This window comes from Stegastes partitus, unplaced genomic scaffold, assembly GCF_000690725.1.
Source record: "Stegastes partitus isolate 25-593 unplaced genomic scaffold, Stegastes_partitus-1.0.2 Scaffold827, whole genome shotgun sequence".
In the NCBI taxonomy this organism is placed as follows: domain Eukaryota; kingdom Metazoa; phylum Chordata; class Actinopteri; family Pomacentridae; genus Stegastes; species Stegastes partitus.
This window is the reverse complement of record NW_007578558.1, coordinates 96,334-123,128: the sequence shown is the minus strand read 5'-3', so window position 1 is coordinate 123,128 and position 26,795 is coordinate 96,334. Positions and strand designations below refer to the sequence as shown.

The 26,795-nt window shown below is 41.2% G+C and overlaps 1 protein-coding gene across 1 annotated transcript in view; it reads left to right on the top strand.

The window, feature by feature from the left end:
* lamc3 (laminin, gamma 3) overlaps window positions 1-20,675 on the top strand; it is a 149,180-nt gene extending 128,505 nt beyond the window's left edge. The window contains exons 18-28 of the mRNA XM_008292737.1: window positions 2,790-2,970; window positions 4,064-4,308; window positions 7,873-7,949; window positions 8,308-8,442; window positions 11,920-12,133; window positions 12,631-12,777; window positions 15,166-15,268; window positions 15,776-15,978; window positions 18,328-18,468; window positions 18,591-18,690; window positions 19,248-20,675. Coding sequence (XP_008290959.1) covers window positions 2,790-2,970; window positions 4,064-4,308; window positions 7,873-7,949; window positions 8,308-8,442; window positions 11,920-12,133; window positions 12,631-12,777; window positions 15,166-15,268; window positions 15,776-15,978; window positions 18,328-18,468; window positions 18,591-18,690; window positions 19,248-19,510 — 1,809 coding nt within the window. The 3' untranslated portion in view covers window positions 19,511-20,675. The remainder of the gene's footprint in view (window positions 1-2,789; window positions 2,971-4,063; window positions 4,309-7,872; window positions 7,950-8,307; window positions 8,443-11,919; window positions 12,134-12,630; window positions 12,778-15,165; window positions 15,269-15,775; window positions 15,979-18,327; window positions 18,469-18,590; window positions 18,691-19,247) is intronic.
* Window positions 20,676-26,795: the final 6,120 nt, after the last annotated feature.

The window sequence follows — 26,795 nt, the reverse complement described above, 5'->3', positions numbered from 1 at the left end:
TAGTAAAAAAAAATAATTTGCATCTTCGTGCAAAACAATTTGATTCTTGGTGCAAAAACAATGTAAATCACATTTCATAAACAACTGTAGTGGTTGTCCAGTAGTCTTAGCTAGACTTAGCTAGTAGCTGAGCTAGTTCACATGCCCACATCGCGGCAAGACATAACGTTTTCCTCTCCTGTAAACTGTTTCTGTCAGCGAAGTATCACCACACTGGTTCCCACGACCCTGCGTTCTCTTCTCTTCCCCTGCATTGCTTCATGACTCACTTCTTGCTGTCGATTTTCCAACCCGCACAGGGCACAGCGCCCTCTTGTGGCATAACTGTTAATTGTCAGTTTTCCACTTGGCTACATTTATTTTCTCTACAGGTCATCTTAATTCAAAAGGTTCATTTAGGGTGAATTGTATCATGATTTCAAGGTTAGATTTGGGTCATGTTTTCCCCTCTTTAGTCATATATATTAATTTCTAGTTATGTTTCTGTACACTCCACTTTTATCTCTATTTATGGTGTCTGCTAACTCTTGATAACTCTTTTGCTTTTTAGCAGTAGTATCAGCAGTTTTCATGAGGTAGTTGCTAATCAACTGTGAAATTCTTTGCTGAAAACTGCAAAAAAAGAAAAACTGTTAAGCTGTAAACATTTATGCTGTCTTGATAATATAAATTGATGTGGCGATACAGACTGAATCTGCTTTAAGTTGTTTAAGTAGATGCTTTATAGGTGGCCCTCGCTGTCTACCTGCTTTACACACTACTGAGCAGCAATAGAGAAGCTCTGAATATGTCGTGTTTTAAACTTCTTCTGGTGCTTTACGTCATTTTAGATCCTCTATTAACCTGTCAATTCTAAAGAAATAATCATCTCAGTGTATAAAATAGTGAAAGACATTAATTACCAGTTGTCAAAAGAGATGTCTTCTAATGGCTTGTTGTCTGACCAGTTGGTGAAAAGATGCTCAATGTACACTTTGAAAAATAGTTCAATAAATGTACAGATTAATTAGTTCCAAGGTAATTGTTATACATGCAAGGCGCAAATAATTTCAAATAAATGTAAAGTATAGTAATTTACTCTGTCGAATGTTACAGAATGCTCTACTGAAGCTAAGTGTCTCATCATTGTAGTGCAAATTGAGTAAATGTACTTCTGGCCCTGCTTTGAATCTTTATTCTCATCATCCTTCTCCATGTTCCTCTTTGTTCCTTTTATAGGTTCGTACATAAAGATGTGTGTGCAGCAAACATACAAGGATTATGTGCACATCCTGCAGCACTAATTTATATAAATATTTGTGCACGCTCACACACTGTTCCTCCGCTCTTGTTGTTATGAGGTGCAATTTGTTCCTGAAATGGCAAAGTCCCCCCAGTACATTGTGCCTTGGTAGACCCTCGTGACAGCCATATGGCCCTTTTGTATTTGTAGATTGCCAGTAAGTAGTGGATGTGCAGTGAAACAGAAAGAGACATTTGCCCTAATGATCTCCTGTGCCGCTTCTTTCCGTCCCTTTAGATTTGTTGCAACCTGCATGCTAAGGTGCCGCGTCCCTGGATCTTGGCTTCCGAGGCCAATCCAATACCACTGACACATTCTGTCCTCTCTCTGTACATATTCTTGTTCCGGCTAAAGTGGCTGTATGTTCTCTCCAGACCGGCTTGTACCTGTGTGAATGCCTGCTGTGATTTCCCCAGTGTTAGCAATTCAGTGAACATCCCAACCCTTGTCTGCTCTGAACACCTGCAATTACTCTCACTGTCCTCAGTCTCCCCCAGCTCTCTCTTTCTTTCTCTCCCTTCCTGCCTTCTCACACTCTCCCTGTCTCTCTGCACACATTTTACTCTGGCTTAAGCACAGGAAGAGGAAGAAAAAACACTAACAAGCAGAAAGAAGATGTGTGATTAATGATCAAGAGAAATATTAAAAAGAAAGAGGGAAACAGAAGAATAGAATAATAATTAAAAGTATATGGGACTTCCTCGGGGGGGGAGGACGCAACTGATTTGCATCAAGGTATTAAAAAACAATCCTTAGAATTATGGCGGTTTGTCGTGAGATTGTAAAAATAGAGGAATTATGTATAAGACGCCTGTAATCTGTAAACACAATGTGTTTTTAATCCCCTGTAACTGAATCTGATTGTCCTCTAATCACATCCTGATTGCTTCGTTTCTAATTGATCGTGTTGGGGGTCAGATTATATAGCATTACAGTTCCGCCGCTTTCCTGATATCTGTGTGTATTCCAGCTAACACACACCTGATAATCAAATACATGTTCAACATATGCAACCCGGTTTGAAAGGAGACCTGATCACATCCAGATTACAGGCTCTTTTTAAAGGTCCGCTCCATTTACCTGCCGGGGTCGACAAATTGGTGCCAATCACTGCACTTTCATTCCATCTGCAGACCCGCACTTCCATTCTCCAAGAAGTCTAATCTAGTTATCTCCTTAAAGCGCTTTCCTCTGCCGCATGCTATGCAGAGAATAGCGAGCGATATGAAAACCGTATTCTCCCCTTATCTGGTTGTTGATATTCATTTATTCATTGCTTTTGTTGAAATACTACATTTTGATGTTTTGGTGTACCAAGAATCAGAGTTCTACCTCAACGCCTGCATCGGAATAAATAAATACAGATTTGAATAGATTGATATTTCTTTGTGGTGTTTTATGGATGTCGCCCTGTCTTTTTGGTCATCCAGAATCTTTTCTCTTTTTTTTTTTCTCTTTCTTAAATTTACCTTGACACCTTCAGTGATAAATTACGATGCCATTACAGGCGGAAAAGCTCCGGACTCGGCTGCAGGATTTGGAGAAGCTCCTGGCTCACTTTGATTGCCGGGGTAGATTTGGGAAGCAGCACCACCTGCTGAAGTATCACATGGCCCGGCTTTATGAGCATGAGCACCAGAGGGAGGATACTCTACCCAATGCTCTGGAGGATTTCCTGGCCTTCCAAGGTAACGGCAGACAAAAGTCGAGATAATTCCACTCGGTCCGTCGCTCCTTTTAATCTCCCCCATGTGGTTCGCGGCATCTCCAGGGACACTTGGCGGCCTTGGCTTGCCTTTGGAACACGAAAAGCCCGCTCATGTGCCATTGTAAATATTGTGTCACATTTTGGCTGTGAGACGATAACATGCCGTATCAGTACATGCAAGACCAGCGAGCATGGCTAAGAAATTTGACATGTAGCCACCCCCGGCATTCTGGTGCTGCTGCTCTGTCTGCGTCGCCTCAGTGTGACGCCGTTACAGATGCAACGCAACAAAGCGATTAAATCAGGAAGCAGGCAACAATACAAACCTCTCCCAATTACTTTAACACAATGCTGATATATCCTCATTATCTTTGGAGGGGAAAAGGCTTATAGGCTCAGCTGCACAGGCCAAATGGAGACAAATCATAACAATATAGAACAAGGCGGCGTGTGACCAACTTAATCCCTATTTATATGACAGGCGGTGCATCTCTAATCCCTGGTTTATTATGATTATAGTTGCAATCATGATAACAGTTGTCTAACAATCCCCCTCCCAACACCCACACTACGTACACACACAGTCACCAGCCGTGCTCTTTAAGACACTGGGTGGCCCAGTAATGATTTAATGAGTATGTGGGAGTGACGGGCTCACTGTGTGGGCAGAACAGAGGCAGCACAGCTCACACTGGGGCACGCGCACACACACAGACTTATTATCTCTCATTTTTATGACATGAAGCCAAAGAGACAAGCAAAGTATGTCGCAAAACGAAGCAGCAAACCAGACATATTGTACGAACTGCACTCAGCTCCAGACTGGTTAGATTAGAGACAGCACAGAATACAAAGTGAGACCGACAAAAGGTGTTAGCATCTGGACAGAAATCCATATGGTTGAGTGTTTTTTTCTCCTGAGTACAGATCCTCACATGAATTACCGCAGCAAATGAGAGAGGTGGAAACGAGAGACGTGTCAAAACACAGCTTAGTAAGCCACAAAGAATAATATTCTTAGTGAAATAATCCGTGAAAGAGTTAATGTGCTTTTATTTGCTTTGTTCTTTCAGAGGCACGGGAGACTTTCATAAAACAATTTTCCTTGCTGGAAGCTTCTACAGGCACACTTTTAGCCCAGCTGCATGGCATTACATCTACTTTGAACTGCAGCATCAGCATGACAGAGGAAGAGGGGAAGGAGAGGAGGAAGGATGAAAGGAGCAGGGGTGTGTGTCAAACCTTCACAGAAACTCTGCTCATGATCAGAGCATCTCAGAAGCAGCTAAAGCAGGCAACACTGGACTTGGACAACATGGTAGGCAACTCAAACTTACTTAATCCTCAACGTAGTTAGTGCATACAGTAAGGTGTAAAAGTCTGAGACCGCTTTGAAAAACTGTAATGTTTTCATTTAAACTTAGAAATAATTAAAAAGTTTTGAGGATCCTGCACTATGTGTAAGTCAGCAAATGTGTAGCATTGCTTATCTAAATTGCTTCGTGCAAAAGGTCGTATTTCCTTGAGTTGCAGCAGCATTGAGATGACATTCAGGTAGACTTGATCCTCTCATCAGAAGCGTCTTCAAGTGAGTCAACTTGCAGCCGTTGCTCACCTGTTATAAATATGGCTGTGCCCCATGTTTTCAGCAGATCATTGCTTAATAAGTAGCAATATGATGGTGGAACACATGGCAGCAGAACTAAATGAAAGTGTCAGAATTCAGCCTGGTATTCTTAGCGTCCTCCTCGGCGTCCAATCACGGCTCGACTGAAGGTCTCTAAGGGGTCTCTAAGGATCAGTTGTATCCATAGCACATATGGGCAGACCAAAAGTGACCACACCATCAAGAAAATCAATATATCAAGCTTTCAGCGGGGAGCAGAAGAGCAGCTTCATCACAGATACAGAATTTGCTAAATAAAGAACAGAAGGCTGCCTAGTGGTGCTCTCAGAGGACGAGTTGCATCTCTTGGCCATTTCTCAGGAGGGAAAACAAGGCCAAACACTTAGGGTGAGCTAAGACGTACCACTATTCAACTGCGGATGAGTGGAAAGAAGACCTATTTACTGATGCTTCGTAGCCGTAAAAGAAGGACACTTGCAGTGAATCAACTCCACTTTGACCAAGGAACAGTAGTACTCTATTCTAGAACTCTATTCTTCGCAAGCATCCCACAAACTCTGGTTTACATCTTCGAGGAGAACAATTCATGCTGGAGCCGGAAATTGAGCACAAGCAGACATCAGAACTTTGCAAGAACTACTCAGAGACCAAGAAGTTTTCCATTGTTATTTCCTCCACGGCTACCTGACGTCAATCCTTCTGAACATTTACTGATGATAATAGAACTTTACTAGAGGTCTCAGATTTTTGGGCCCCACTGTATTCAATCAGCATTCTGATATTGTATGTAACATGATTGATTTTTTTTGTCCTTATTGTGCGATGCTGCAGTTTACTGCGCTTGGTGCTGCTCCGTTTGTATAGATCCACAAAGACTCCCCAAAGCAAAACAATCTTTCTTTCAACCCCCTCTTTCATACGACCACCCTTCTCCACCCCTGCCTCCAAATGAAAAACCCAACGACTGTTTGGTGAACGCTAAAATTAACAACTTGTTCGTCACCCACCGGGAGGCTTTTCGCTGTCTTCTCTCCACGACGCTTGCAGAAATCTATTATGGATACTCCCGCCATGTTATTTAGGTTCGGGGGAGATGAGTGAGCTTGTTTTGCCAATATATACATAGCTCTCTATTTCTGAGTGTGTGTGTGTGTGTACTGTACTTCCATAGTCCTTATCAGTCGGCTAAGCCTGAAGCAGCAGCAATTTAATTCCTTATTAATAAGCAGAGCAGCCGCCCCAAAATGGAAAAAAAAAAAAAAATGCTTGTGTGTCAGGTGTTGATGTAGTTTTTTCTATTTTATTTGCATTTTCTCAAATTAAATGTCACTCTGGGAAGAATTCCGTATTCAACAGTATAAACATTCCATTTATCAGTACAGAACCTAATTTTGTATTTTTTCTTCTCGTCTGTATGCCCATGCTTTGAACCTTTTTGATTACATACATTTAAGTGGAGAGGTTCATTATATAACTTTTATTGTTAGTTAGCAAACCCCAAATGCATATTTTGAAGCCGACTCATGAAAGTTTATCTGGATTTTTTTTTTTTTTCATTTCAACTTGCCAAATAATAATGTGAGTCATTTCAGGGCACTTAATATAGTGAGGCGAGGTAAGGGAATTACAATACCCAACAATTAACTTTTGAACAACTATATTAGGGAAGAAAAACTCTCTTTTAAAGGGAAGAGACCCCCAATAGAATCAGACTCAGAGAGGTCTGCTTTGACCAGTAAGGATGTGCAGATGGGCCAGTAACCACAGACATCTCATGACATGTGATAGGGGCTTAAATCTATCGACAGTGAAGAAGAGGTGCTCGGTGCATCATGTAGCAGAGTAGGCCTACAGCAGCGTAACTAAGAGGTGGTTCAGGGTCATCCTAACTATAAGCTTTATCAAAAAGGAAAGTTTTGAGACTAATCTTGAACCTAGAGAGGGTGTCTAACTCCCAAACTGGAAGCTGCTTCCACCGGAGAGGAGCCTGACAGCTGAAGGCTACCACAGGTCTGCACTCTGAGAGCAAAGTGCTCAAATATTTTGACAGTATTGCACAGATGACAGAAGGCCCCACTTTATGTGTGAATTAAAGGACATGTCCTGGTCAAAAATAACTTCAAGCGGCCTTAAAGTGGTGCTAAAGGCAGTGCCACCCAGAGTAATATGTTGGAATGTCTGCTTCTGAGGTATGTAGGGTGATATACAATAACTTCAGTTTAAGAAGAAAATTACAGGTCAACCAAGCTTTTATGTTCTTAAAACATGATTTAGAATTTTGCTAACTGAGTTGTTTCATCTGGCTTCAATAATAAATAAATAGAGTGTCATCTGCATAATAATGGAACTCTATGGAGTGTTTCCCAGTAATGTTGCCTAACAGAAGCATCTATAAGATTAAATCAGCAATTCTAGCAGTGGAAGTAAATAACTTCTGTGTGTGGATGAATCACTGTTTACAACTGGATTATTGTTGTTGTTGTTTTTTTTATTTTGCTAAACTTGATTTAATCCAGCCAAGTGTGATTCCTTTAATGCCAGTGACTCGTTTCAGCCTCTGTAATAGAACGCTTTGATCAGTGGTGTTAAATTCAGCACCGAGATCTCGCAGGACGAGTAAAGAGACGGAATCCACTCTAAATCCTGACTCTTCAAGCAAACCATTTATGTGCAAATCGTCACTTAATTGATTTGCAACAGCTTTTTCGAGAATTTTAGAAATATAGGGGAGACTGGATAAAGGTCTAAAGGCTTTTTTATGTAGGGGTGTAATTACAAGAGCCTTTAAATCGTGCAGTACGGAGCCTGGTAATAAAGATAAACTGATCAGATCTAATATGTAGGCGTTAGCGAAGCATAAAACATCTTGAGCAGTCCGGTTGGAACAGGAAGACGAGCTGATGGTCTGGATGAAGCGGTTCTTGAAATAGGCTCAGAGGGATCTATAGGAGAGAAATAAATAAATAATGAATAATACTCGATGACTCGTGTGGCAGTTGTTGGAAGGAAGTGATTATTACAGCGAGGTTTGACAGCTTTCACACAGATCAGAACATTTCTCGAGAAACAAACACCACTGTGTCTAAAAAAAAAAAAAATTACAGTCAGATGGAGTGTGAAAAAAACCAACAACCTTTGGTTAGATTATATGGAGGCTTTAGATCATATGATTTTAAAAACAGTTGGAAATCTCTACCTTTTTCCATTTCTCACATCTGCTCACTACATGGCTTTCCCTCTCTCACTTGTTCACAGATCTTTCCTTTTGAGGCGGTGTCAGGGCCGAACAAATGGAACATTATGGTCAACGACTCACAGGTCCTGATGAAAAGGTAAGTCCGATCAATTTTATTGGTCGAGCAAAAGCAACGACCGCCATAGTAATCTGTGGAACGTCATCTCCCCTGGCATCCTTTTTTTTTTATTATTATTTTTTTAGCATGTCACTTGGGTTGCGGTTAGACAAGTGTGAGTCGATGTTCTCAGCTGCGCAGAGTACAAAGCACTATTATGTGGTGGTTACAGGAATCTGGACTGGAAATCCAGTGAGGGGAAGTCATCAATGCTGAAATCTATTTCATCTCTCCTCGGGCAGTTGTAATGGCCTATTATTCTATGTTACTTGCTTTCTCCCCTTTTTTTTCCTCCTCCTCCTCTCACTGTGTCGACCTTTTTCTTCTTCCCTCGCAGCCACAGAGACACGGCGGACCACATTGAGGCCGTAGCCAGCAGAGCAGTAAGAGCCTCAAAGCAGACTTTCAGCTTCCTGATGGATCTACTGCAGGACAACTCCACAGAGGAGTACATCAGGAACCTAACAGAGCAGTAAGCACACACACACAAAAAAAGTAGCTAAACAACACGCCCATGCAGACCAGCACAAGCAGACAGAATACTCACATAAGCATTCTTTATTGCGAAATCCCAACAAGCTGTATGAGTCCCAGGATTATTGCGCTTTTGCAGTATATTCCTAACAAAGTGCACCTATCCCTGTATTACAGCTCAAGGTCCTCTTCTCCGCAGCCGCCTTTTAAAGCATGCTGGAGTTAAGGAGTAAGACATTTAGCCACAGGGGGACAGCTTCTCTCCACTGTAAGCCTATTGCTTTCTTGGATTTGCCGCACGCTCACTGCATCTCCTAGCGTGTGATTGCTCTGAGGATTATCCTGAATGCTAGACAGAATGATGCAAAAAGCCCTCCAGTGGCCATGATGAGTGCAAGAAGCGAGGAGCTCAAAATTGATTACCCCCTTCTAACAGTAGTCAGCTAGATTCAGGAGAGTTCTGTTCATCTTCAGGAGCGCTGCTGCACGTCAGTGTGTGCGTGTCATTTTATAGGATGTGAAGTGAGCAGTTTATGCACAGATGGGAGGCATAAAATTGCATTTCCCGCACATATTTCCCCATGTGTTGGTACTTAAGCAGATCAGAGGCATTTTATAGGCAGGAGGCTCTCCAATCAGAAAATGACAAAAGTATTCAACCTGCCTCTAACAATAGACTCGTACTAAGTCTCAGCGATATCAAGATTGTCCTCACCAGGGACGTTTATTTAAAATTACATACTTTTACTAACTATCACCCTCTGTGTTTATATCCAGTGGCAAAAAAAGCAACACACTTCTCTTCTCAAGCACCATTGTTAAATCCAGTTTTGAGGTTTTACTCCACTCTACGTATTTAACAGCTATAATTAATTTTCATATTAAGGTTTCACATAAAGGCCTTTGTTGAGCTGTTGAAATATAGCGCGTTGTTGAAGAGCAGCACAACGCCAAGCCGTGGTTTATTTCCCTCTTTGGTTGGAAGATTAAAGGCTGTTTCTAATCTGACCATATACCCTGGACCATCTAGCACTGATGTCACTGGGTCTTAGAGAACAAGTGTATGCCACTACAGCAAGGTGAAACGCTAAATCACTGAAGATGAGCGCAAACGGAGCTTTTCGGGGGTGTTACTCTTGAACGATTAAAGCGGCGGTTTGCAACCCTTTCGGCTTGGAAAACCTTTACAAAAAAATGATGCAGTGTCTAGCAGCATTCATCTGCCAAAAGAGGAAAGTTTCTGTATTTCCATTTTAAAGAGCCTATGTTATGCTTTTGGGTTTCTCCCTTTCCTGGTGGAGCTGATTTTTGTGAATGTAAAAGGTCTGCAAACTTACAAGGTCCACGCCAGAGGGAGTTATTCTCTCCAACAGAAAACACCGCTCCTTACCTGCCTGAAACGCCTGGTTTAAAATCCAGGCTTTTCTTCTGGTACTCATCTACATCACAGTGTAACACATTTACATAGAGCCTGCTTAGTGGCTAGTTTCAGTTTGCTCGCCGTCCGCCATTATTTCATTACCAGAGCTGCTTCTTCTTTTGGGTCTTTCTTTCTTAACTCACAGATTTAGGCTTACCAAGGTTGCCTCGCTTTTGTCAGGCCGTCTGACCAGTCAGAGAACACTGCACTTTTTGAAAGCCTTAAAGAGACAGAAACTAGAACAGAAAATTTCTGGTAAAAGATGCAGCAATATACAGTCTGAGAAAGAGAATGTTCTTTGTCAACATTGAAGCATGTAAACACATTCTATCCATCCATCCATTATCTATACACCGCTTAATCCTCACAAGGGTGACGGGGGGGCTGGAGTCTATCCCAGCTGACTTAGGGTCACATTCACGCCTACAGACAATTTAGAATCACCAATTAACCTTAACATGTTTTTGGACTTGTGGGAAGAAGCTGGAGAACCCAGAGAGAACCCACACTGCATGGGGAGAACCGGCGACCTTCTTGCTGCGAGGCAACAGTTCTACCAACTGCATCACCTTGCAGCCCTAAACACATTCTAGTAGACCCCAAAAATAAAATTACACATAAGTTTGGGCTCTTTAAATTTAATTTCAATGAAAAACCGCATCAGGCACAAATTACTTCAAGCATTTTTAAAGATCCCAAAACATGCCAGGGAAGAAAAGGTAAGATTATTAAGTAATTCACAAGACAACACACATTAGACAAAAGTCCAAAAATGAAAATACTAGGGATGCATGATATAGTGGCGACCACATCCGTATCAGCTGATATTCGTGTTGTTTCCAATATATCGGTATCGGTCTGATGAACAGATTTAGCCGATCTGAAAAACCGATGATTGTCTAATATTAGAGCCTTCATCTCTACATTTGATATTGGTGCTATTTCACAGATGTTTTTATTTAAATGGTCCTGGACTTCAACGTTAAATATTTAAAATATGTTTTACTTTTGTTACGTAATAAAGAAGACTATGTGGTCTAATTTGGTATGGGCTTCTTCTGAATAGTTTTCACGTTCTCACAGTCCTTACTTATACTCATTTTTTTGGTGTGAACAAAAATTGAATATCAACATCGGTAACATCAGTTATCGACGATATCAGAAATCTTAATACCGGATATCGGTATCGGCCAGAAATTTTAATATCACGCATCACTACAATATACATTTTTGTTTGTATTTAAAGCAGCTTAAACTAGCTCAACCTTGACCAGCTACAATCAGAAAACGTTACTTAAACGCTGCTGCATCAATCGTCACAGTCTAATATCAGAATGTTTTGGGGGGGAAAACGACTACATATTGTACACACTGGTAGAAATAATTCTTAGAGGTGTTTTTGCACTGTTGTCTCATTACATTTAGAGCCCTGCTGCAAGAGCAACGTTGGGGACACAAAAAAACAACTGCAAAGCACTATTTTCACGCATTCCACTGTTCTGGCAAAACATGTTAAAATTCTTAAAAATGTGAAAAAGAACGATGTTTAGCAGCCAAGGAGAGCCAACGTGCAGTTGTTGTGCACACAGAATTTAAAAAGAGAGAGGAAAAAAAGATGGGTTGACACATACTGTAATTTTTGTGTATCTGCTCTGTGGAGGCAAAACAGATTGGATGTCATTACAGCTGTGGAGGTGATAAAAATGGCACTTTAGCATCTACTGCACTGTGCCTAACACCTTTCACGAATTCATCATGATTTCTTTGCACAATGTCACCTTCTCTTTATTCCTCTTTACTCACCTTTAACAAGCCGTATTGCCTTGTTCCCAAACCTATATTGATTGCAATATGGCACAGTGGGAACCTTTTTAAATGTATCTTCCTTAAAATATTAAACTGAAGGTGGTGAATGATGCACGATACATGTGAAGCTCTAATGAGATCTGCAGCGTCCTGACGCTAACAAATCAAATGAGTAGAAGACACCGTAATTCTTTTCTAAGTGGTTATTACTTTTACATTTTGCTAAATCTTCTCTTCTTTCTTACTCAGAATAACACAAATGCAGCAGCAGAAGGAAAACCTGACAATGCAGCTGAACGATACCGTTGCCGAGCAGCTGGCCCTGGAGGAGGATGCTGCCGGTTTAAAGCTTGCTCTGGGTAACATCACATCATCCTTACATCAGCTGACGGATGCCAGTCCATCACCGGAGGCCGACCAGACGCACTTGAACCAGACACATCCAGCCAACTACACAACAGAGGTCAGTTTTGACATCACCTGCAGTGTAAAAACGGAATTTAATACGTTAATATGTTACATAGGAGACCATTGAGTGAATCATCATGTTCCAATTAGAACTGTGTTAATAGCATGTTATATAAGAAACCACTCTGGTTCTTTTAACTAAGCTCCTATGGAGACATAGGTATTTTTGAAGAGTGGGAAATGAAACGCACTTAATTTTTTTTTCTTGATTTAACACTTGGCAAGCAGTGAGCGACACTGAGTAGGCACAGGAGAGAAGATTCTGGCAGATTCTGCTGCTCATGGGGCACATGTTGTTCCAGAGAGGGGTGATTAACCACTGCAGCATCTCTGAGCGCACAAAACACTGTAAAATGACACTGAAATAAGCTAATGTGACTCTTGTAAATAGCCATATGAGGGTTTAACGAGAGTGATCGAGAAAGCAAAATAAATAAATAAATAAAAAGAAGAAAAGGCTTGTTCTAACCACCGCTTTCTGTTTCTGTTTAGCGGGCTGAGAAATTGGTGAAACAGACGGAGGAGCTGGACCAGCAGATTCAGACCAAGCACAATTTCATCGGTAAAATCAGAGAGGAGATGGAGCCGTTATTCCAGGCAGCCAATAAGAGCTTGGAGACAGTGGATGACATTAACAAGGTAGCTACTATGACTGATTTTTATGTGTGTGTGTGTTTGTGTGTGTGTGTGTAAAGGTTGTTATTACCAGTGTTTGTGGAACAATTCAGTGGTGAAACCTGTCAGTCCACCACTTTAATCCAGACTGAAACCTCAATAACAGCTGTTTCATTAACATTCGTGCTCCCCAGAGGATCAACTCTGTAACTACGGTACATCCTCTGCCATTACCGTTTAACTATTTGATGTATTTTCCTGACATTTTGTACCAATGCTCTTCTCTCGTCATTATTATTACTTGCAATTACTGCACTCGTTTCTTGATTTAGCGCCATCATCTGGTCAAAATTTCACTTTTTCCCACTGTGTGCTGCAAGCAGTTTCCTGCAAAAGTGACTGATGCCATCAGCCTCGGTTGTATTTTGCGTTTTTGTGCTACGTATAGTGGCAAAGCTGGATTATTTTTCTTGTGGTTGCCAGGTTGAGACCGTTACTGACATTAGGGTAGTGGAATGTCTCATTATTTTTTTCGTTTTAAGCAATTTTGTTAGTCACTCACTCCTATGTTTTGCAGGTAAGACTGCCATGTACAGTTAGTTGAGGACAAATATACATATCTATTAAGCTTTTTTATGTTATACACAATTTATTTAAAAATGAACTCAACAGTTGCTAAAGTTATGCTTTTTTCATTGTTAATAAGGCTCATATAAAGCACCCCAAAACAGATCGACCTTAGATCAGCGCTGCTTTCCACAGCATCTCAGTTGGATTCAAGTCCAGACTTTGACTCGGCCACTTCAAAACCTTTATTTTGTACTTTTTGAGCCATTCATAGGTGGCCTTGCTTGTGTGATTTGGGTTCATTGTGATTTAGCATTACTCATTTGCGCTTGAACCTTCGGTTATGAATGATGGGTGGATATTCTTCAGGAGGATTTTGTGATCGAGAGCAGAATTCATGGCTCCACCAAATATGGGAAGTAGTCTAGGTCCTGTGGAATCAAAGCAGGCCTAAACCATGATGTTACCACCACTATGTTTCACTGTTGGTATCATGTTCTTCTTTGGGAGGGCAGTTTTTGCTTTATGCCAGATGTAACTGGACCCATGTTTTCCAAAAAGTTCCACCTTTGACTCATCAGTCCACAGCATGTTGTCTTAAAAGTCTTGGGGCTCATCCAGTTATTTTTTTTGCAATTGCAGGACAAGCCTTTATGTTCTTTTTGGTCAGGAGGGGTTTGTGCCTTACAACTCTCCCACTTATGCTATTGTCACCCAGCGTTTTCCTTATTGTGGAATCGTGAACACTGAGGCAAGGGAGGCCTGCAGTTCTTTTGATGTTTGTCTGGGTTCTTTTGTGACCTCCTGGATAAGATATCGACATGCTCTTGGAGAAATTTTGGTTGGCCGGCCACTGCTGGGAAGGTTCACCACTGTTCCATGTTTTCTCCATTTGTGGATAATGGTTCTCACCATGGTTCTCTGGAGTCCTAAAGCTTTAGAAATGGCTTTATAACCCTTTCCAGACTGATGCATGTCAATGACTTTTGTTTGGCATCTTTTCTTGAATCTCTTGAGAACATGGCATCATGAGCTGCTTTTTGAGACCATTTAGCTACTTCACAATGCCAGACAGGTTCAATTTAAGTGATGTTTAGATATAACAAGCCTGGCAGTAATCATACGTAAATGTGGCTGATGAAACTGAACCCAACTGACAAATTAATTTGAGCATATAGTAGATTGGTAGCTAAGGGGGCAGTTACTTTTTCACATAGAGCAAGATTTCTCCTTCAGTTAATGAAATCATCATTGTGTGTTTTCCTGGATTATCTTTGTCTTATATCAAAATTATTTTTGATCTGGAAGGGGGGCAAATTCTTATTTCACAGCACTGTACATCTTTGAATTGCAACAAAATCACTGTAAATATATTTAGTGGTCGATCAAACTACTTTACTGCATGTGTTTGAATGAGGTGTTTGTTAAAATACATCTATATGGGAAGAAATGGTTGCACAAAAAAAAAGTTCTGACAGAAAAATAGCAGTTGCTGGATGTGACTCCAGTTCTGTGACTTTGCGCCTCTAATGGGCGTCATTATTGGCCGCGTGGCTCATGATAGTGTGCTGTCATCCTAAACTAAAGTGAACAAGGTAAATATCAAATCTGTTGACAACAACATGACGGCATTATCACAGTGAGCCTGATATTAGTATTTAGCCCCAAACACCGCTGTGCCGAAGCATAGCACGGCTGTAGACTCAGCAGACTCTGTTAATTGACCGTGCGCTGTCCTCCCACCAGTTTACGCTGCATTAAAGCTTTTGATAAGCCTTGGTGCATGCCTTCAGTACACTTGGCTTCACTGACACAATATTTCATCCTACTTGTCTCTCTCTGAAGCTGCACGCTCATGCTCAAGAGGCCAAGGTTGCGGCTTTGTCATCCGTAGTGACAGGGAAAGAGGTGGAATCAGAAGCCATCGCCCTGCACAAACAACTGGAAAGTGAGTCTCTGCCGTCTCTCTATTTATATATCTGTCTGGAATTATTGTTTTTGTTGAATGTCCGACTGAATTATTTTACTCAAATTGAAATGCCAAGCTCTGAGATGAAAAAAAATCATTAGGAGTAACAGACTCAAGTATGACTATAATAAAAATGTCATCGCTATTGTAATGTTTTGACCTGTTTGTCATGCATTAGGGGGAAAAAGAAGCTTATGTGGAAAATGTAATGAAGTGGAGTGTTCTGAGCATTTTTGCAGCCTAAACTTCATGATTGAAATATCGACTGTTTGTGATACGTGAAGGGAATCTTGAGTGTTTTGTTTTTTTTGCTTGGACTGTTATTGATAGAATAGTAGAGTAATGCAGAATAAGCAGAGGATAAATAATGAAAATAAAATTCAGCCTGTAAACAATGATCCATTTGAGTATTTTTTTTTTTTTTTAGCTCAGTCCAGCCTTGATTCCATCTTAATCCTAAAAGCTTTCCTCCCGTTCTCCATTCAGACATGGTGGCGGAGTGGCCCCGTCGGCAGGCCCAGACCAGGGCTGCAATGAAGAAGGAGAAACCCTTAGAGGAAAAGGTCTTAGTTGATGTCAGGAGAAGGGTTTCTCAGATTGAGAAGATGCTAAAGCCAGCTTTGGAAAACTCCAGCCTCTCAAGCAACACGACTAAGGAGGCAGAACAAACGGCCCATACTGTGGCAAAGGTATCTGTGGATCGCCTTCAAACTTGATACGTGTTCTCCATAGAATGACTCTAGTGATCACCTGGCTTTTCATCGCCTACCACCATGAGGTTCACATTCTTGACGGTCATGTCTTAGAATCATGTTGTCTTTAATTCACAGCAAACAGCAGTTGACGTCTTTAACTTGTGTAATGTTATTTATTTTACGTGAAACAGGATGTCACACGTATGACCAGAATAATGTCTATGCAGGGTTTAGTAATGAGAGGTATTTAAGTTTGAACAGCAAGAAAGCCCTGATGGCTTTTCGTGAGTGTAGCACTGCGCATGTAGCCGGTGGATTCAGTTCTCTGGGTTGTGTATTCAAAGCCGAGACTTTCTTTTGGAGGCGATCTCCGTTTATTACAGACCTTGACAGCTTCGCCGCCTTGACAGCCAATAAAAAAAAAAACAGAAGATCTTCACAAAATATGTACCCCTCTCGTACAGAACGCATGAACAAAAGGGCGTTGCATAAGGCGGGCAGCATTCAGCGTATTCACAGTAGATGTACAGTACAAGACGGAGCACATACCTTGACAGCCGCTAAAAAGGAAACAACATACAAGATCTAGCGTCAATTCACAAAATCTGTACAATAGATAATTATATTAGACCGGAAAAGTGAACTCTCAAGTATAATTATATTACATTAAGACACACAAATTACAAATCTCGCTTACCTCTTGTACAGAACACATGAACAAAAGGGGAGAGGTAAGGCGAGTAAAGCTCAGTTATAGGTCAGGGTGGGGGGCTGGAAGTGTATGTCAGGGTACCGGGACCCCCCAGTAAAGGTACACCAAACTTTGTGTAATTATAGCAATACATATAATAAAAAAAAAAAGTTAAATATATATGGTTTGTTATGTATTACGAATACAATAATGCATATATATTTGACCCACAACCAGTGTTGCGTCACTGACCCTGTTACACACAAACATCCATGCATAGCTCACGAGGGTTACATCAATGAATCAGACCTTGAGCACTTTCTTCACAAATGTAAAGTATTTTTCCCATTCAAAATCTGAAGACATACACTTGTGATTTTTTTTTTGCATAAACTTGATGTGTATCATGGCAGCCTTGAGTTTCCAATAACTCCAATCTCTCTGAATTTTCGATGATGGGATCACTGACACACAAGTGTCATAGAAAACATTGGGAAGAATGTGAAGGTAATTCTTCTTCTTCATTATTCTATTTCCTTTTTGTAAAGAAGTAAAACAGCCCCCAAAGCATAATACTTCCACCACCGTGCTTGACAGTAGGTGTGGTGTTCTTCAGGTTAAAGGCCTCACCTTCTCTCCTCCAAACATATTTCTGAAGATAAACCTTTCCTGCCTTTAAATGTCCACTATTCCACTAGAATGTGCAGATCTATTAATCCCTGCCTCGCTCTTCACTCGCTGCAACTCGGGCACACCAGCTCACCTACACAACAGCAAGATGTATTACTGTAATTCAGCCATACATGTTTAAACCAATTCTGAAGAAAAATAATGACACCCCACAAGTCGACAGGAACAATTCTTTGAGTTTGTTAGGTTTGAAATCCCAGAAGTCAGTTTCTGTGTTTTTGAGACAGGCATCATTGCGCCGCAGTTTCCCCAACCAAGGACAGCACCAAGAACCACATCAATGACATGCACATGATTGTTTAAGTGAGAATATAGATGTGATGAGAAGTAAAGTAAATGGCAGCTGCAACGCCCTAAAGAAAAGAGGAGAGAGGCATGAAAGAGAAGAAGAGGGATTAAAGGTGGTGTACAGCACATTAAATGAACAAGAGTGCAGGGCAGAAAGGCATTTACAGATGTACGGCAAGAAAGGGGAGTGTTTGAGGTGAGCCTGCATTTCAAGGTTGAAATTGTCAACCAAGGGAATAACTGCTCTTTTACATATATGAGTATATCAAAAAAGCACCACAGAGGTACATTAACAATTAAAATAAACAGGATTTTTACCAGAGGGGACATTAACTGTTCATCTCGTGCCATCGTCAGTTCAGATTCCTAGTTTGTCCAAAACTGTGACTTGTGACCACATTCTTGCGTGACTAACATCCTTCCTGTTAACCTCAGCTGTGCTTTAGTCCTCATTTGCAAATGTTAGCATGCCAAATAAAAAAAGGTAAACATGGTGGACATTACTGCACGTTAGCATCCTCATCGTGGACGTGTTTGAGTTGTAAAGCTCAGATAGGTCAGACCACTGTACCTGCACTGTGCATTACAGACTGACTCTAAGTCCAGCTCTAGAAATAATCAACATACTTCCAGTCGTCAGAAGCCACCTTTCATTGTTGCATTTTTCTGTGCAGGAATCCAAAGCCATTCTGACCCAGGCCAAGCATACCAGGACTGCCTCTGCTCACCTTAGCTCACATATAGACTCTGCTTTAGAGCAGCTGTCTGCACAGGAGCTGCTAACTGACAAGGCAAACTCCCAGATCGCTTCAGAGGTATTTAACACAGCCATACAGCCATCTACACATTTGCACAGCGAAATCTGTGCATATTGATCCGCCGTCCCTGTGTGTGCAGCTCAGACGACTGTTTCTAGTCTATGTCTTCTTATCCCCAGCCTGAGGTGTCCCTGACCGGCATAAAGGAAGACATGGAGGCAGCCAAGCTCAAGCTACAGGCCTATTCTCTTACACTAACTGAGCTAATCAGCAAGATTGGTAAGTCACTCTCCAGATGATTTTCACCGTAGCTACTTTTTAGTCATCTCTGTCTATAAAACCCATTAATCTTCATTATACCTTAAATGTCATATCACTGAAGAGCTCTGTGCCTTTTAATGCCTCATTTAACATGGAAATATTTCCCAGATTTTTTATCCCGACGGTAAAACAAGAACAGCGGCTGCTCACGAGGCCAAGCAGCAGCTTCTTTATGGAAAATTTCAAGTGTATTTAAAAAATTGTAGCTCTATGTTTCTGACCTAGTATTATGTGCCCTATTCACACCCTCATTCAAACATTCTCTTGTATAATGAAATGTGTAATTTGTATAATTAACCAGAAAGGCAAGGATTTGGCACTTGTGGTCAATATGTTAACATGCCCTGAAAGGATAATGACCACATCACTGTAATTAGGTCATCATGCAGGCTGATGCATGATTTGAATCCCTGATATCGGAGCCACAGTGTGGAAAAGCAAATCTTTCTAAGTCTTTTTGTCTGTGGTTTATTCTTTCTCCATCTGTCCTCTCTTTTGCACGTTTTTTTTACCAGATGGGAGCGTGCCACTGGAGCGATTTGACCGGATCTTGAACGAGACAGCGCGCCGTCTGAGCATGCTGCGCGGGAGCGTGGAGAGCCCCACGCTGGGCTCCAAGATTCAGAAGCTGCACTCGGCCGCTAAGGAACAGCAGAACCGGCTGTCCCTCATTGAACAGGACATACAGGAGATCAGGGAGGAGAGAGACAGTCTCAGGGACATTGCCCTAAACCTGCCCAAGTCCTGCCCCCAGGCCACGGGAGCGGGCAAAGGCTAGATACTGTAGATGACGAGGATTGCATCATTGATAAGACAGCTAAACATCACAAAAGTCTCAGTGGATTTTGTTCAGAAAAAGGAGCTGCGGTCATTTTTTATTCAACTTCAAAAAAAAAGTTGGTGATTTCTTTTCATATTTTTCCCCTCTATCTACCTTCTGCCCCAAGCTGCAATTTATTTCACCAGCACATTCCACTGACATGCACACATTTCAACCAAAAGCCTCAGACTTCTCCACTGTTTCCCATGATTTATACCTAATCTTCTTCCTCCTCTTTCTTTCTTTCTTTCTTTCTTTCTTTCTTTCTTTCTTTCTTTCTTTTCATCCCACTCTCTTTTTTTACCAGCAACATCCGAACTTCAATTTCACCGTGAATAATAATCAGTCGTTCTGAACTGCTGGAGTGCACTGTCAAGTTTAAAATAATGCTGATTTTCCTTTGTGGGGGTAAAAGGTGTGTCTGAGTGCTTCTTCAGACTGACACATTCATTTACACTTGAGCTCTTTTTCATCAGCACGGCTTAATTAACAATTAGTCGTCTTGGCCTCAGCGGGGTTCAGGTTGGGCTTCAACAGCACACAACCTGTTGTCAGGATTCTTACTGTGCCTACCTCTCGGTTTTTGTGGTTTCTACATTCTTCTGTCTCTCAGTGCCACTATCAAATAGTTGAACGTTGGTTGTCTTATGGTTGTGGCTGGTCACACTGGTGGCCAAAATTTAAAAGCAAATGATTGTTGGATGTATGAGTTCACAAGTCTTGTCAGTAAATCATTTGCATTTGAACACTTTACTGATGAGACTCGTAAAGAGATGTTGCACCAAAATTATCTAATCAAGGATCAAACCGAGACAAGTGCTCTCATCATCGTGTCCCAGCCACTGTTCCTCTACTTATAATAATTCTAGCCATGTTTTGAGTATGTAAGGCATCCACATAGAACCCATTAGACAGTAAAATATTCTTTATAGGACAGTTTTGCATAATGTATGTATTTGTTAGCGGACACTACTGTACAACAGTGTTATATTGTATAACAATGCACAATGGAAGAGCTACACACACATGAGAAAATCCCTACACTTGTAAGCAATGTAGAAACATATCAAGGAACACTCCGAAAACAAAAACAATAAAATAGGTGTTCAACCTTTGGAAAACATGCTTGCTATTTTGTTTTTTTTATGTCCCAAGAACTAGTCTTCGATGCCAGAGGTCAGCACACCCAGGTCCATCCCTGCCTGCCACCCAGCTTGCATCGCACCCAGTCTGAAATGAGTTTCCTCAGCAGGGTGGCTGGGCTCAGGGTTAGAGACAGACCGAGGAGCTCGGACATTCAGAGGGCGCCCTTTCGCTTCAGGGAAGCCAGCTGAGGTGGTTCGGGTATCTGATTAGGATGCCTGCTGGGTGCTTTCCTTTGGAGGTTTTCTATGCATAGCTAACTAGGACAAGACCCCGGGGTCGACCCAGAACTCACTGGAGGAATTAATATCTCATCTGGCCTGGGAACACATTGGGATCCCCAAAGAGGAGCTACAAAACGTTACAGAGGAGAGGGACATCTGGAATGACCTGCTTAACCTGCTGCTGCCTCGACACAACTGTGGATTAATGTAAGAAAATGGAGAGAGTTGGAAGTGAAAACAGAACTTGTAGGAAACCACACTGACACCTGTAACCTTGCAACAGAGTTGTTCTGAACAGGACAGAGTGTGGCCATGGACTGTTGACAAAAAAATATTGGCGTAGCTGTTGTGACATCACCTATTACCTGTATACTGTTTTGAAGCTTCTAGTTTGGAACTTGGCCATTTTGACTTTTTGAAACCAGACATGACAAATGACCAGGAAATGGTGGATCTGATTCAGAACTCAGGACACTACGCACGTCCATATGGCAGCATCTTCTTACTTAACAGGTAACCACTCCCCAAAGCACACCAAGATTTATCGTCTACTCTACATGGAACCATAATTTTTTACAAAGTTATCCTGCTACATTAAAGGAGACTTGAAACTATCAGTTGAGATTATAAACTCATTAGGAAAATGCTTCCTGACGTGTGGTCCTTTTCTCATACATTTTGATACAATTGGACTTATTTTTGCAACCAGAGAAGGCGCCCCCTGCTGATCATTGAAAAGAATGTGAATTCAAGTCACTTCTGCATTGGTGTCAATTCCGACCTGTAGGCTACGTCCATCCTTTCTATACAGTCATGGTTGCTCCATATTTAGACAAGAAAGATTGTTTTTATTTATGGAATATTTATGTGTTTAGCTATCTCACAGGAAAGCCATTTTCCATCAGTAGGTTGGGGTCCCAGCTAGCTCAGACATATTGGCAGAATAAGTCAGAACACTGTAGTTTTTTGATATCTGCAACAACTAAAAAGATGGAATAACGACTTTAGAAGACAGCATTGGTGGGATTTATTGGTGATTGGCTTGTTTTGCTACTTTGGGATATGTCTGAGATGATGGAGAGCAAACCCCAGGAAGTTCCTTAAAATATTGTGCCATGACTTCAGCACTCCTTCAGTACGCATTTCAATTTAGTACAAGATGATAAAGGAAATTCATTTCTTGTGTGCTGCCAAAACAATGCCCTATCACCCTCATGTCCATACAATAAACATAAAACTACAGCGAGCAGTCAGTTTAGCTGAGCTTTGGATAAATATTAAACATGAGGAGAAGACTAGCCAGCATGACATATTACATCATGTTTGTTTAATTATTACATAATTACAACAATGGTTCAGTTTTTGTCTAAATTAACCAAGATGTAACATGCTTATGGGTTTCCTCCTGCAATCAGTCTTTATGCAACCTGAACTCATTGGTCTCAGACTTCTCATGTCAACAAGCAAGCAAATAGAGATCTGAAAATATGTCTTTCAGCCCACTGTGCCGGTAATTCATTGTAGAGTCAATATTCTCTTTTTGTAATGTTCTCTCTGTGTTGTCAGACAAATTCCAGGTGCACAGCCAAGTTCTAACCCGATATTATGCAGCAGCAAATACTAGTTCACCCACTGTTTGGCCAGCCTAAATATTTTATAATTGTTGTCCGATTTTTACTTTTGACACGCAAGGTCAAAGAAACTAGAAGCATGTCTTAAAAACTTTACCTCAACATCATCAATTTTTGAAATTTTGATTTCAGCAAACTCTGGAAAAAACATCTCACTTAGAAATGTGGATCAATACCCACATTGTGATAGCATGGAGGAAAGCAGAACATTCATGAATATCTATTGTGGGGATAAATGCAGCTCTGGTTTAGGAACGAACAGTAGTCATTTCTAATCAGGTTAGCAGTAAAGTAAAGCAGAGTGTCATTACCATATGAAAATGAAATGTAGTACAGAGACAGAGGATAGCACTGAGTGATTAATGTAATTACTTTATTAAAACATTCTGGCAATAAATCATTTAGCAGTGAATACTTCCTGTCTTAGTCCATACAATCAGCAGTCGTGTCGGGGCTCTTGCCATGTTTCCATCCTCTTTGCCCCTGTGTCCTGTTCTTTCCAGGCCTTCGAGGCTTTGACCATAAAAACACCAAAACACAATTGAAGCGCTGTCAAGAGATGCCAAAACAACAGGCAGTGATATAACTCTAACCCTAAAGCCGTGTTGGCCCATCAGAAACCTGAAAAAGAACGGAATTACTGGTGCTGATAGGATAACAACGATGGTGCATCGAGGAAAAAAGGGAATCATATGTGCTGAGTGATTGTAACGCCGCTACGCTCTATACCGCGAAGCAAGATTAATGGGCTGGAGAGGTATGCTGAACCTAAGCCAAAGCTTTCAATGTCACAATTTTATTTTACTTTTTTAAACTTGGCTAAGTCATCATGGTCACTGATGCTGCACAGCTGAGCTGAGGGCTGTACTACGAGGTGAGATTAGCGAGGTATGTTGAGCTTAAAGTCAGAGTTTTCACAAAGGGGGCTCTCGTTTAACCTGCTCGATCTCCATGGTAACTGATGCTGTGGAGCTAACCTGGTAGGGAGCAGGTTATGTTCACAGTCTGGTATTTAAATCGGCTGGAAGGAGCGTCTCCCTTTAACCAAATCGCTTGCTGATGATTATTTATGAGCGATGCAGATTCTCAGCTGAGGGAGTGTGTTTTATCTGCAAACATGCTGAGCTGTGCATTACTAATATCACTGAATGAAGCCGTGTAGTTACAGCATCACACGCTTGTATGCATCGTGTTGCTATGGGAACCAGACATGTATTTAGTTGCAGAAATCACATAAATATGTTTTTATGTTTGGCTCTGATTTGCTGTCAGGTCCGTTTACCCTGCTGGTGCTGCAGCTGATAGAACACAGATTATAAAATGGATTATTCTACTGGTGTTTATAACAGAGAACATTCAATCAATAACATTAATTTCGCTTTGATTTGGCCAAAAATTAAAGAAATATCCTGCATTATGGGACAGTGTCAGACCTGAATACACTTCAATACAAGATCAGGTTTAAATATATTAAGTTTAAAGTTTAACATGCAGCTGGAAATAAGCAGCTTCATCGGTAAAAATATTCTATATTAACACATTCAACAGTTTTCTACCAGCATTCCTGTCTTGCACCATTTGCAGTAGCGGTGGATTTAAACATGATATTTTTTATATTCCTCATTGTTGTCCATTAAAACAATGTGTTGACTGAAGCAGCTGCACACGATCGTTTCATTTTGTGCAGAAGAAGAGTCACGTGATGCATTAAACGCCTCTTTTTTATGTGAACACGCACAGAGTTTGAAGCTGTGAGTTGACAAAGAAAGTTGATAACCACCTTCATGATACCTGTGATCTCTGGCTGAGGTTTTAGTTTTTGTTGAGCCAGCTGACACAAAGAAAGCCCGGCTATGTCAAACTTGCTTTGTAGTGTACCCCTCTGCTCAGTTCAGAGATTGAGATTTAAATGAGGTGTAAAAAGTGCCATACTTTCATCGCTTTCTTTTTCTGACCATATTTTCTCTGAGTGAAAGATTCTCAGGCAGATTGCATGTGTCTCGTTGCCATGAGAACCTGCATGCAATCAGTTGGTTATGCAGAAAATGCATAAATATGTTTTTATACTTCGCTCTAGTTTGCTGCCATGTCTGTTTGACTCTGCAGCTAGAACAGATCAGTGGATTAGTATTTAACACAGAGCATGTTCAGTCATCATTAATTTATCGTTGAAATCAAAGGGATTTCAGAACTAAATGACTTCTTGACCATCACCTTTAAATGTATGCCTTTAAAAGTTAGACACAAACAGCAGGCATGAGATAGAGTGGTAAAATAAACACATTTACTGGCACAATTCACAATTTTTCACCAACTTTCCTCTCTTTTTACCATAATTAATTCTGACATTCTTCACAGCTCTCCATTGTAATAACTTGTTCGTCTAAACAAAAGTAGGCGGCATACGGTTGGTTCATTTTCAGTCAAATGATACATCAAACATCCCCGTGTATGGGAGCACGCACAGAGCCTGATGAAGAAACAGTTAACAAAGAAAACTAATAACCGAACAGCATCCCTGAACATGTTGATCCTGGAAAGAATGTTCCAAAAAGTCAGTTTTCAGTCTAAAAACCGTCATTGCATATGGACAGAAAGGCCAAAACCAGGTTTAAAATGCATGTGGACCAGTTTATCTGATTCTCTGTGTGATGCTCATCAGGTTGTCTTTGTGCTCAGATTCTCCCTTGTGTGCCTCCAGCTTGTGCCGTAATTCAGCCACCAGTTAAACCAACCGACCTGATCGTCTCCATGCTTCCCTCCAGCCCAACCCAAGCCCCTCTCTCTGCCCGCCCAGCCTCATTCTCCAGCGTTCTCCAGTTCTTAACATTCCCCCTCTGTGCATTCACCTTTTCTAAAGACGGTTATCTATAATACACCTGTAAACCTTCTGTCCTGTGTCTGTGTTTAGGTTCAACCCCTGCAAAGAAGATAAGAATCGCTGTGCTGAGGTTGCAGCAACGCCTATTTACCGATCCACATCAGGTAGATCAGATTGTTAAAGATCTGTGGTCATGACCACACCTATCGATGCACAAGGGGAGGCCTCAGAAGCAGTTCGCATTGATTTAATGAATTATCGTCTGCTCTTACTGGCAATAAAATCAGCTCAGGACATCTTGGTACAATGTAAGTAAAGAAGCTTCATGAACTTCAATCATTAATAAGAACAAATTAGTTTTTACACAAAGACGTTTAAGGTAAAGTTTTTGATAAAAAGGAAAGGGGAAACCTCAACAAAAGAACTTTCTTTAAGCAAATGTGTTCATCTCAGAGAATCACACTGATTTAAAAAAAAAAAAGTTTGCTGCTGTTCACTTAAACTTCAAGAAGTGTCACGTTTGCACTTTTCAGCATCGTGTCACTTTTTTCCCCCACTGTTGCTTACTCCCTCTAAGTGTCTTTCACATGTAATGCGTATCTCTCACCATCCTACCATTAGGTGGAGGAAGATGAAAGTTTTCACCTTTAGTGTGGGAGCGTGTTATAATTTCCTGATGACAGCGTGTACGTCGTTCGCTGTTTGACTCGTTTCTACACGGAGAACATTCAAGCTGCATTTTTTCAGCTTTACGTGTGAAACATTGGCGCTTTTATTTTTGACAAAACAGCTTGAGCAAAGTTTCTTCCACAGAGAAAAGCCACGCCAACTGCTATAGAAGATATAGAAGGAGATATAATGCATTTCAATAAGAAGTTGTTGTGATCCATGGAGACATACTGCCCAGTGTGAGGTTCAGTAAAGCCAAGAGGTAAATAGAAGCTGTCAGTTGCCCGTGCAGGTAAGGTAATTACCAGCCACTCCATGACATGTGTACCCTCACATTCCTCTCCTTGTGTGTCAGGATGCATGTTGGCAGTCATGCCATGTGCTGAGAATAGATAACTTCAATGAAAAACAATGTCTCTTGTAAAGTCCCTCAAAAAAAAACCACATCAATGTCAAATTAGCTGCATTAAAATCCACAAAAAGCAAGTAAATCCACAAGAACCGACGCCTGACAAGGTCTGCACAGGCAACACAAGTGCAAATCCCCAACATCAAAGATAGCTGCTGACACACCCCCTACTGAGCTTCACGTCCCACTTCAAGGACACTAAATATGTTTGTGCCCCCCACCACCACCACCACCACCACCAACCCAAACCCCTTCACTTTTTAAACCCTAAACCCTGCCAAGCCTCGTGTATCGTCAGAGAAATAGAAACCATCCCTTTTATTTGCTTCGGTATCGAGCAATCGCG